General features: G+C 39.6%; 1 protein-coding gene across 1 annotated transcript in view; it reads left to right on the plus strand.

The window, feature by feature from the left end:
* The window catches only part of tenm4 (teneurin transmembrane protein 4), a 232444-nt gene that overhangs the window by 177558 nt on the left and 42084 nt on the right, over positions 1–12802 (plus strand). The window contains exons 21-23 of the mRNA XM_084419906.1: positions 3439–3688; positions 5538–5558; positions 12202–12434. Coding sequence (XP_084276032.1) covers positions 3439–3688; positions 5538–5558; positions 12202–12434 — 504 coding nt within the window. The remainder of the gene's footprint in view (positions 1–3438; positions 3689–5537; positions 5559–12201; positions 12435–12802) is intronic.

The following is a 12802-nucleotide window of genomic DNA, read 5'->3' on the forward strand; positions in this document are numbered from 1 at the left end:
AAAATGTGGTTGCTTATTAATTCGTTTTTTTCCATTCTGGAATTGCTCATAAATGTTCACTGCTTGCTTAGGACGAGAAGGCTTAGTTTTAATATGGCTTGACATTTGGGCCCTGTTTACACCTGGTATTAGGAAGCATTTTTATAAATCCGATCACAAGTGGACGACACTAAATACAGGTGTAAACGGGGTCTAAAACGTTTTGAGCTTGTCCACTTTCAATCACTTCCAGAGGTAGTCGAAAACGCATTAGACCGGATTGCTTTCATAGTGTAAACGCTCATGTGATCGAATGTGTTCGAACAGCCACAAAAGACGGCCTGATCTCCATCTACTGACCTGATAAGTAAACATTATGGGAAGTGCGGCTAGCCAGGCGGGATTTAAACTTTGTCAACTGAAGACCTAAGTTTGGTTTGAAGACGAAAAACGCACCAAGCACGATGTTCTCTCACCATTCCTTATTTATAACACACACTCACTGTGTTCGACTGGTCTTGCGTCTGTCAGAGCAGAAAAGAAAGCTGATATGTGGACAGAAGTAGTTATAATAATAATACATTTATTTGATATAGCGCCTTTAAAAGTTACTTTCAAGAAGTGGTTGAAAGTGGACAAAAGAGACGGCTTAAAACACCAGGTGTAAACGGGAATGTGTCTCCCTCGTCTACTTGTGATCCGATCGACCAAAACACATCTTAATACCAGGTGTAAACTGGGCCCTGGACTCGGATAAGTTATAACATTCATTTATACAGTATAGCGCTTTATACAATACAGATTGTTTCAAAGCAGCTTCACCCTAATATACAGCAAAATAACAATGTTAATGTGAAATTCTTCAATTATGAAACAAATTCAATTTGAGCTAAAGCAGCTCTAGAGAAGATAATAGTGCCATTATTCAGCTCCATTTAGTTCAGTTCAATAACTGTCAATGTCGCAGCGTTTGTCTATTATAAAACAAATTCAATTCAGCTATAAGCAGCTCTACAGACTGTAGTAGTGTCATTATACAGTTCAATTCGGTTCAAATGTTGTTCTCATCCAATATTGTCAATGCAGTTAAAACGATAATATCACTGAATATTCATTTTCTTTCAAACCCCAGCTCAGCAAGCCAAAGCCGTTATTTCTACGACAGGAGCTTATTGGAGTTGGTCAATTTTCCTACTGCTGCTGAATTGTCTCTGAAATCAGTGATTACATAAACTGCTCCATTTTGTGTTCCTGTCAAGTATTCTTTTGCTAGCGCACAGATGCACTTATCTCAGTAAATGAAGCCTACTTGTAGCACAAGTGTTAGGAACGCAGGTGACAGCTTGGTCTGTCACTAAAACCCAGCGCTGTCGACATGGGGACTTCCGGTAAAATTTGCTCAAATTCTTCAAATGTCAACTCTCTCTTCCTTTCTCTTTTCCCAAGCGACTCTGTCATTTACACTGAAGCTTCTTTTAATGCCATCCGTTTAATTGCCTCTCCTTGGCTCCATACTTGTGCAGTAATAGTTTTCCTTGGTAGACTTGAAAGAAACTTAATTGAACTTTTTTTTTTTTTTGTCAGACTCAAATGTGTAAAATGTACAAAGTTTCCTTTCATACACCTGAGTGAGACTCAAGCAAAATATTAACTGAACAGTGGTTTTTTGTGTTGTTTTTTGACAGGTTTATGAAAAGTTTGTACATCTTTAAGGAAATTAGTCAAACTGCTGCCAAAAAAATTTGTTTTACTGAAATAAAATGAATCGCACTCAAACGAAATGATAAAATGCTGAAATTGCTGACAACTGCTTTTCATTTGTCAGGTTTTCTGAAAGTCATGAATTACTCTAACATACAAACAGAAACAATTTATACAACTTGCAATAAAGGTTTAAACTGCTCCACATCAGCCGCTAGAGTTCTTACTAGATCAAGAAAATATGATCATATAACACAGATTTTAACATCACTGCATTGGTTACCTATAAAGTCCCGTATTAATTACAAGGTATTGCTACTGACTTATAAAGCCCTAAACGGCTTAGCTCCAGTCTATTTAACGGATCTTCTATCGCCCTATCATCCATCGCGCTCTTTAAGATCACTAAATTCAAGGCTTTTGGTCATACCTAGGATTTCTAGATCCACCAAAGGAGGGAGAGCATTTTCACATTTGGCTCCAAAACTCTGGAATAGCCTTCCTGATACTGTTCGTTGCTCAGACTCGCTCTCCCAGTTTAAAACTAGATTAAAGACGCATCTCTTCAGCCAGGCATTCATATAATACTTTTAATCTTACAGTTAAATCCGGCCTCTAGTTCATAAACGCCAGAGGAGAACTGGCCCCCGACTGAGCCTGGGTTCTCCCAAGGTTTTTTTTTCTCCATTGGGTCACCTGATGGAGTTTTAGGACACCATTAGGTCACCTGATGGAGTTTTTCGGTTCCTTGCCACTGTTGCCTTTGGCTTGCTCAGTTGGGATATTTTGGGGATATTTAATTTTATCAATCAATAAATTCCACTAGAAACAAACCTTGTTGTATTATTTTAATTTAATACTGTGAAGCTGCTTTGATAAAATCTGTATTGTGAAAAGCGCTATACAAATATACTTGACTTGACTTGACATTTATCTGGAATATTTTGAGTATAAAAGCTTGTTTGTTACTTATCAGTGATTTAAAAAACAAAATGTAAAAGTTTATTTCAGCACCTACATTTTCTCCAAAATTGCCAGATTTTCTTCACAGCTCCAGGGAAATGCCTTGTTTCAATCGAAAGCCTTTTACGCAGTTAATTTTCTAGCTTGATGTGAATAAGCCCAGTAAACCCACCTACATTTCGAGCCATTCAGCATAGACGGCCTGAAAACGCTGTTATTTAGCATCTCTCAAAAACCAGCGTGGTTCAACAGGTGCTCGGCGAGAAAGCGCTACAGAATGAAAATGACTGGAAATTGAGTTTCACGCACTTTGCCACTCTGCCACTTTTGAATGGCGTCTGTGGCAAGCTGTTCAGCATCTGAGATTCATTGAGGCATGCGGTGAAGATTCAGATCGACTGTGATACTGATAATAAGAGGAAGTTTTTTCCTGCTGTGACTGTGGACTTTTACTTCGCTGCTTTCTGTATAGAAGCATCTGGCTGTGCGAGAGAAAAACATCTCCTTCCGATAAATTAATTCAGTTCTGTTTAGCACATCTCGGCCTGGTTATTTAGCGAAATCCTTTCTCAAGCGCCGGCAGCCGCCCTGTCGCTCTGTGGCAGAGAAAAGCTCCGTACAAATACATTTAATGTCATTAAATTTGAGCAGAATTGAGTCAGATTTAAAACCCTGGCTTCTCATATCCGACACAACCTGTTGATTTACTGCTGAGTGAATGCCGTTCTGAATGGATTTGTGTAAATTACAATGAATGGACAAAATACTTATGGCATCTCCCTCTCTGTCACTCAGGTATCCTGCACAAGGGTAACGGCGAGAACATCTTCATTTCCCAGCAGCCCCCGGTCATCGGAAGCATCATGGGTAACGGGCGAAGGCGCAGTATCTCCTGTCCGAGCTGCAACGGGCTGGCGGACGGAAATAAGCTGCTCGCACCTGTAGCTTTAGCCTGTGGCTCGGATGGCAGTCTGTACGTGGGGGATTTCAACTACGTCCGTCGGATCTTTACCACAGGAAATGTCACGAGTGTCTTAGAGCTCAGGTTTGGCATTCTGCATGTGCATAGATACACAAACATTTGCCTAACCATCTAAATCTTCTTAGATAAGTTGCTCCCAATCCAAAAGGCATCTTGGAGCTCTACTCGTATAGCACATGATTGATGCTGGCTTTTTATATTTAAAGTTCACACAAAAATGACAATTTTGTTGTTGTTTACTCATTCCAAGCCTGTCTCACTTTAAAGGTTGTATCAGTGATTTCAGGCCCCCCAAAAAAAGATCACATTCATCTAATCTTTCCTAACGATCCGCTAGCTGTCCGCCCTATAAGCATGCCGTCAAAAACCGCGTCTCTGTAGGCAGCCTAGGCTCTGAGATCTGCACACAAAAACAGCTGGTTTCACCAACCACTCAAAACCAAAACAAATAGTGTTCCGACCAATCACAGACAGGGGGAGGGTGTTGTGAGGTTTTGTGCTCGTGCACGGCTGCACTCGAAGTCGAAGCTGAAGAAGAAGCTGGCTCAAAACCTCACAACACCCACCCCCTGTCGGTGATTGGTCGGAACACTATTTGTTTTGGTTTTGAGTGGTTGGTGAAACCAATTGTTTTTGTGTGCAGATCTCAAAGCCTAGGCTGCCTACAGAGACGTGTTTTTTTGATGGCATGCTTATGGGGCGGACAGCTAGCGGATCGTTAGGAAAGATTAGATGAATGTGATCATTTTTTGGGGGGCCTGAAATCACTGATACAACCTTTAATGTTTGAAAAGACTGACCAGATTTGTTCCACGGAAGGAAGTAAATGACAGAATCTTCATTTTTAGGGGCATTGTTTCTTTAAATGTAATGCTAAAATTTCATCCACCTTTCCTTCGAAACCAATAAGCACACATGCATCTCCAAGACATCTGTTAAAGGGTGAATCTGGTATCTGGAAAGCGTCACTTAATTTTGGGCACAGTCATCTGGTAATTTTGCATAGCCTATATTCACATAGGCTACAGGGCATTCATAAAGACACATCATCCACCTGGAAGCATTTTAGAGATGTATTGGGAATGAACAAACTCTTTATAAATTACATTTCCAGATGAAAGTCACGAATTAAATGCATGTCTAGGCCAGATGTTTTCAACTGGTTTTGCATCAGGATTTTACTCTGGAATTTATTTTAGCCTGATTTCTTGGGAACTGGTTTCTTATCACAAGCCTTTTTTTATCCTAACTATATAGAATCACATGGTTGGTTGCATTTTATTATTTGCATTTAGCATTGTTTTTCCATATCAGAACAGACTGTGACACTTTTTGGCCTGGTCAACAATCCAGTATGTCTGCTGTGCAGGGATCCTTTCTGTTTGTTGTGATGCATGCTTGTAGAACTGTCTGTAGTAGTATACTTTTACCACTCTAACCATTTCTCTGTACGTTAAAGGGATAGTTCATCCAAAAATGAAAATTCTGTCATTAATTACTCACACTCATGTCGTTCAAAACCTGTAAGACTTTCATTAATGTTGAGGATCTTTTTGATGAAATCTGAGAGAGTTCTGTCCCTCCATTGACAGCTACGCAACTACTACTTTGACGCTTAAAAAAGTTCATAAAGAGATCGTAAAACTAATCCATATGAATTGAGCGGTTGAGTCCATATTTTCTGAACAGACTCAATCGCTTTATATGATGTAAATGGTGGGACAGAAATCTCTCAATCTCTCAAATCTCCCGAAGTCTTACGGGTTTGGAACGACATGATGGAGAGTAGTTAATGACAGAATATTCATTTTTGGGTGAACTATCCTTTTAATGCATAATTTAAGTACTAACTCTGTAAGCTAACCCTCTTTTTTCCACTTTCTTCTTTTCATGCTGCTCTTGCTAAGTACAGAAATAAAGATTTCAGGCATAGGTAAGAGCTTTCCTAAAGAGTAATACCATTTGTTATGATGAATGAACATCAGTTAAATGCTCTGTACAGTCTTTTTTTGATATACAGTTGCTTTTGTAGCCGCCTGTGGAATGCGCCCAGTGTAGGTGTTTTCCTTACATTAAAGCGTACCAAGAAGTGCATTAAAACATGTCTCCAGATAGCAATAAAAGGGGCAGAGCTACGACTGAGCTTTGTGCTGTAGATCTACAGAGACCAGTTTGATGCATGGGTAAACTCTCATAGTGGGTTACCGCATCAGTAAAAAAAAAAAGCCTTAAAGAATTGTGTACATTGAGGAAACCAGAGTCATGGCACATAATTTGAAATGTCAGACTGAAAGATGGAAAAGCGGTTACAAGCTTAGCATAAGACTGGTATCAGCGTTTTAAATATTTCTCGCCCTCAGGGGACTCAGCTTCCTTAAAGAATATAATTACCCAACCCTACCCATTAGAAATACCCGTGCTGCCTTCCCCACAATGCAGCGTGATATTTCACCCGATGACAAATTGCACATTCAAAGCGCCGTCGGATCTGAATACACAGTTCGTTAACATGTTTGATTTGACAAATGGCAGCGTGGTATCGAGAAAAAAAAAACACATCAGTCATCAAACTTCGATCTAAGCTTTCAAATATTACACACATCCTCCCTGTGGTGGTATGAACCCTTAATATAAGATGTGTGGCACAACCAGCTGTGGGTTTTGACAGGCATCAGTGTGACAGCTAGCAGTTTGATGCTCAGGTATGACTGACAGGATATGAGAGGTTTCTCTGAGAGAGGTTGGCTAAACCCAGAACACCTGCGAGTTTCAAAAATGCCCTATCTTTCATGATGAAACCTCTGTTAAACCTTGCGTCGTCAGGTCGTGACTTTCCTGTGGAGGATTCCATCAAGACAAAGGGTGGCGTCACACATCATGTTGCTTTTAGATAAGGGCACATGTGCAATGCTGCAATAAACGGCTAGTCGTATATACTGCAAATTTGCAATGCCAGATAAGCGCTGTACAATTGATTGGGAAGATGCGTCCCAGGGACATGAGGGAGAAATGCAAGGGCCAACGAAAGTGATGCTCTGTCATGCTGCCAGAACTTTCGACATGCTCTGGCATATAGGTATCCGTTGCTTAATGAAAATTTTATAAGAGGTGAGACCTTGTGCTTTAGGACAGAAGGGCCCAACTTTCCCGAACACACCTTCCTGGAAGTTTCTAGTAATCCAGAAATCCTTGATTTGCTGGTTCAGGTGTGGATAATTAGGATTGGAGCTCAACAGCGTAAGGACAGGGGCCCTCCAGGAACAGGATTGGACCATACCTGTCAACACTCCCGGGTTTCTCCAGTTTTTTTAGCCCTATCTCCCGGACCCCTCCCGATTTGTTATTTCTCCCGGGAAACTCCTGTAATTTGCATGGCCCAAACTCCTTTATGAATAATCGGACCAATATGTTTGTCTAATGTTGACCAGTTGCCAGGTCTTGTATTAAATGCATTATATTCACACAATCCACACACCATATACAATTTCAACCAGTTTGTCACCTCAACCTGGCAACCTATAACACAATCGCGGAAAGTTTAACTCGAAAGCGAGCCGATAGACATCCCCCCCCATTCGCGCCGAACGGTCCCCGCACAAATCTCCCGGATTTTGAAAACCAAATGTTGACGTATGGATTGGACAGCCCTGAATCTATTAGAGAACCGATTTCAAACCGTTTATTAGGGATGCACGTTATATCGGCCACCATATCAATATCGGATGAAATATGTTCATTTTTAATGTTATCGTTATTTAATTTATATCGTTTAGAAAATTTGGACAATATATTTAAGCTGATAAATAATGTTTTATTTCCTTCAGCTGAGACACTTCAGATGCGCAAAATTCGCTATGATGGTTTTGAACTGCTTGAAATACTGTGACTGGAATCACTTCAAAAAAGGAAAATACAGTTAAGTGCAAAATAATAGTCATATACTGTAGGCTACATAACATGATACTACATAATTATAATGAGAATATTATTATTGTGTGCTTGGGACATGGCTTTTAATTGTGAAACTTTTGTTTTTGTGATCAGGTTCTCAAAAATTATATAAAAATTTGGATTTAGATTTATCGGCCAATATATCGGCTTTCAAATGTAAAGAATTATCGGTATCTGTATCGGCCAAAAAATTGTAATTGGTGCATCCCTACCTTTTGTCTCTCAACTCCCTCAAAAAGGTTTTTATGCGTTTCTATCCACCAAACAGTTTGACAAGTAACCTAAGTCTGAAAACAAGTACTTGCTGTAGTGTGCATTAATGTAAAAGGTCTTCTTCTGCAGTCAGTGGTCTTGTTCTGGGTAAATACTGTAATGCCCAAGCTGCAGATTGAAGAGAATATTGCTGCGCAATTTATCAGCATGTTTATTGCAAGCTTGCTAGATGAGCAGTAACACATCCATATTTAATACTGCAGACCTTTAAAGCAAACTCTATTTCCCTCTTCAGTACAGAGGTTTCTTACCGTGATAGTTACACAAGAATGCAAGTGAAGTATGTTCAGCAGGACCTCCTATTTGTAGGCCAAGCATTCACGTTTCACACAGAGTCGGTTGTTGGCCTATGGGTCACTCCATGCTTTTCAGTGTTTTAGTAGCCTCTGCTTTTTCGCTTTTCAGGTTTGTGTTGTTCTTTTGATTGTAAAAAGTTCTACAAGCTAAATCACTTACCGGAACATGTTCCAATAATTAATTTAAGAAATAAACATTTGTAGAAACGACTGTTGAAAAGGCCAAAGTCATATTTGTAACCAGAGAAGAGCAGTCATCGCTGTTTGTGTGAAAACAAATAAATGCATCACAGTGTTTATGTATGTGCACACAGACGAGAGAATAAGGCTAGACCATGATCTCTCTGACATACCCGCTGACCCCCTTTTTCACCTCCATCGCCACAGCAACATGCTGAAAAATCCAATTATCCTCCGCAGACTGGCTTTAGTCGTTGAATATAGATGGAGCCTATGAAGGTCATGGTGTTCTCCTCATCAGAGAAAGCACAATGCCGTGTGCCTCCAATAACACAATGTACAACACAGATGCTTCTGGGACTGAAAAGCATCTACCCAGAGTGTCAAACTCCCTGGCAGATTCTTGCGAAACGGGATTGAGATTTTTCTTGACAAACCTGTTTTACCTTCCCTCCTAACCGAGGCCATCATTCAACGCGGTCAGCCGCCACACGGTGACGTGCCGGCCCCAGGTCAACCAAAGCAGCCTGATTCCAGCCATCTTCTAGAAGGTCAGCTGTCGGTCTGAATAATAGATCGAAGATGACAGTGCTGCAGACCTGGCGCTATTCCTTTCCACACTCTTGCATCGGCCACTGGGATTCGGCACTAACAGCCCCAGAGTTACATGTCTGGGATTCGTTTAATCGGTTTTGAATGCTTATGCGAAGACAGGTTATGTGTTAAATATGATGGCATTTGGCAGATGTGTGTTGTAGCATTTGCTATGGCTAGTCATCTCTAACCTAGCCCTACCTGTAGAGAATGTTTTAACCTCACGCTTTTTGTTCTCTTGCGGCAACCTAGTAAGATTTTGAATGCGGATCCTGAGATAGGTTTGTTGTTAGTAATGATGGTATTTGGCATCTCTCGAATAATGCTGAACTTATTTTGTTCTCTCGTGACCTTTCTCACTTTGGATTTGAATGCTGCTCTCTTGAGACAAATTGGGTGTTATCTATAATGGTATTTATTTAGCAGATGCGTGTTGTTGCTTTTGCTGCGGCTATTCATCTCTTGAGGACTACCATAGACAGGTGGTGTGGCTCTTTTTTCAGCGAATATTTTTCACTTAACGCTCTTATTCTCTTGGTGTCCACTTGGGTTTAGCAATAATGGTATTTAGCAGACGTGTTGTAGCATTTGCTTAGGCTATTCATCTTACGAAGAATGCTTGTCCTTAAACGTTCTCTTACAGTGAACTTTCTCGCTAGGTTTTGAATGCTGATCCTTAGACAAATTGGATGTTAGCAATGATGGTATTTAGCAGATGTGTGTCGTAGCATTTGCTGTGGCTAGTTATCTTGAGAGTGCTAGTCCTACAGTAGCCTACAGTAGAGTGCTGTTACAATATATATTGTTCACTTAACATTTTCACTTTATTGCTGTGACCTTCAAGACCTGAATGCTGATCCTTTGATAGGTTGGTTGTTAACAATGATGGTATGTTGCAGACGTGTGTCATAGCACAAGCATGTCATTTTACGAAGCATGCTTTTTACGTAACTTTTTGTTCTTTTATCATGACCTTTCTCACTTTGTTAGGATTTGAAGTCAAGTTGTTTGGTAGTTATTATCGCATTTGGCAGACATGTCACATAGTATTTGTTGTGGCTAGTCATCGCTAGCGTGCTAACACAGCCTGACCAGCAAAGTTGCACTTTGTGCAAAGAATAAATTGTTCAATTAACATTTTTGCTGTCTTGAATGACCTTTCCCATCTAAATTCTCGTGGTAGATTTAAGTTGGTTGTTAGCAATGATAGTAGTTGGCAGATGTATGTCATAGCATGTGCCATGGCTAGTCAACTTAAGAATGCATTTCACTTATAATTTTTATTCTTGTTCTGAGACCTTTCTCACTTTGCTCGATAAAGGCCAGAGCATTTCACACTGCTGAACTGCTGAATATTCGCACATTCTTTGGCTTTAACGTGGGTTGAACATCCTTTCCACCATGTTTCTCAGACATTACAGTAATTCCTTGTTTTTCACTGTACTCCGGCTGATAGAAATTGCATGAGCCTGAAGAAACGCTCGTAGGTGGTCAAACTTAACAAACCAGCGCTAACCTGTGAAACTGGTGCAAATTATCCCAATTTCCCCAAAAGCTGTCTTTGACCACAGATGTATCCTTCAGCGAAGGTACAATTACAGCATATCACAGATCAACATGAAACGTGTAAAATTGCTGTCCAGGTGCCTAGACTTTCTATCGTTTTCTCAGAATCGGATTAGCGTATAGAGAGGAAACTCTATATTTTGCCTCCTGATTGGAGTTATTTTGTTGGGCTTTCATGTTCTTTAGCCCCCTGTGTGGTTGGTGAGGGATGACTTTTACTGTCCAGCTTTGCTGTATAATGGACTTTATTTTCGGCCTGTGGGCCATTTTTGCTCCAGGAATACATAATGTGTTTAGATAACGGCTCTAGACCACATGCATCTCCAGATGAAAGTTTCCCTTCGGGGGATTTGGTGTCATACCTATTTGAATGCACAATGGCAGCACATTAGACACTGGGCCGACCGTACTAACCACAGGCTTTACACACACTGCATGTGTTTCTATATTTGGACTGAGAGTACATGCACACCGTAAAAGATTGATGCGGAGAGGACATGGCAGAGACATCTCTCGCTATGGCAGTGGATCTGTCAAATGTTGATTCTAATTTGCAGTGTACATGATCTCTCACTGCTAATTCCCATCTCTGAAGCTGTTTTTAACTCCTAGATTTGAATGTGACCCGTTTTAACGTATAGATTTAAATGTGACACGTGATGCTCATTTTGACATAGTTCACTTGCATCAGTATCATTTATAAAATGGATAATTTCACTGCACATCATGGTTAACAATGTAGAACAGGCTCCCGCACTTTATTGTCTTATAATTAGATTTAACATTAAGAACCAGATTTACTAAACAGGGCAAATTAGCCTGAGAGGGCAATCTAATAAAAGCGCCAATGGCAGTAGAAAGTTCTGTGTATGATCTACTGACGACACACACATTAAAGAATATAGACGCAGTCAGATCATTTCCATAATGACCAACGCAATCTACCCAGAGCAGCGCAAATTAGCGTCTGGTTTAAGACATGCTTTTTTTCGGCCGTTAAATAATGGTTCATTTAAATACTCTCCTCCCATAAATTTTGCGTCTTAAATGGAAGCTCCTACAAATGCATATGCAATAAGGTCAGACTCAGCCGCAAAAATAACCCTATCCACACCTTTTCAGCAATAGTTATTCACTGCATGTCTTTAGTAAATCCTGACAGTAGTTTTTTTTTAATGATGCAAGCTGTTAGTACATATAGCCCTTAATAACATTGAGATACTATTATAGTTTTTTTATATATATTTTATTTTTAAATTAGTTTTCACTTTAATTTTAGTAATTTTCTTTGTCATTTCTATTGTCATTTTTATAGTTTTATAGTTATTTTATTACATCAAGTGAATCTAAATGAAAATGAGAAATGTCGCTTTGGCAATTTTTACTAAAATAGTCAAATACAATTTTATCAATATGTATATGTGTCTGTGTATATGTGTATGTGTGTATATATATATATATATATATATATATATATATATATATATATATATATATATATATATATATATATATATGTGTGTATGTGTGTATATGTATCTTTTTTTTTTTTTTTTTGTTAACATTTTATTTCAGGATTATATTTGCTTCCTGAAATAAAATAGTACAATTATTTTTATTTTAGTTAACATCTATTTTATTTCAAGTAACAAAAATAACCCTGCTTTACACAAACCTTTACACCGCAATTGACTGTTTTTCTTTGTTTGTTTTTAGCAATAGCCCTGCACACAAATATTACCTGGCTACTAGTCCCGTTTTGGGAGCCCTGTACCTTTCGGACACCAGCAGCAGGAAGGTGTATAAGGTGAAGTCTCTGAACACAGTGAAGGATGTGGCAAAGAACCTAGAGCTGGTGGCAGGCACAGGCGATCAATGTCTACCCTACGACGAGACGCGCTGCGGGGACGGAGGCAAGGCCGTGGAAGCCACACTTACAAACCCTAGAGGTAAACCTCCAGACATCTGAATAACAGTGTTGACATTTTTCAGAAACAGACAGTGATTTTGCCATTACTCTTTCAATTTTCCCATCATTCCCATTAGACTATGAGCAAATTCCCTTAAAGGTGCTTTTAGCAATTTCAGCTATTTCGCTTCAGCCACACATACTCTCTCCAAAATGAGCATTGCTTCCATATATTTGCCCTGAGCGTCTAAATTGAGCAAACCTCAAAACCACAGCATGAAATTGATAGCAAAACCTGTGGTTTGCACACACTTGTCAGTTTGTAGTATAAAGGGTAGCCTTCCTCCTAGTGTAGCATATGTAGTGCTTTGAGGGGAATTATGGGGGGCCTGAAATGAATTCTTCCCT

This window comes from Rutilus rutilus (assembly GCF_951802725.1).
Source record: "Rutilus rutilus genome assembly, chromosome: 9".
NCBI lineage: Eukaryota > Metazoa > Chordata > Actinopteri > Cypriniformes > Leuciscidae > Rutilus > Rutilus rutilus.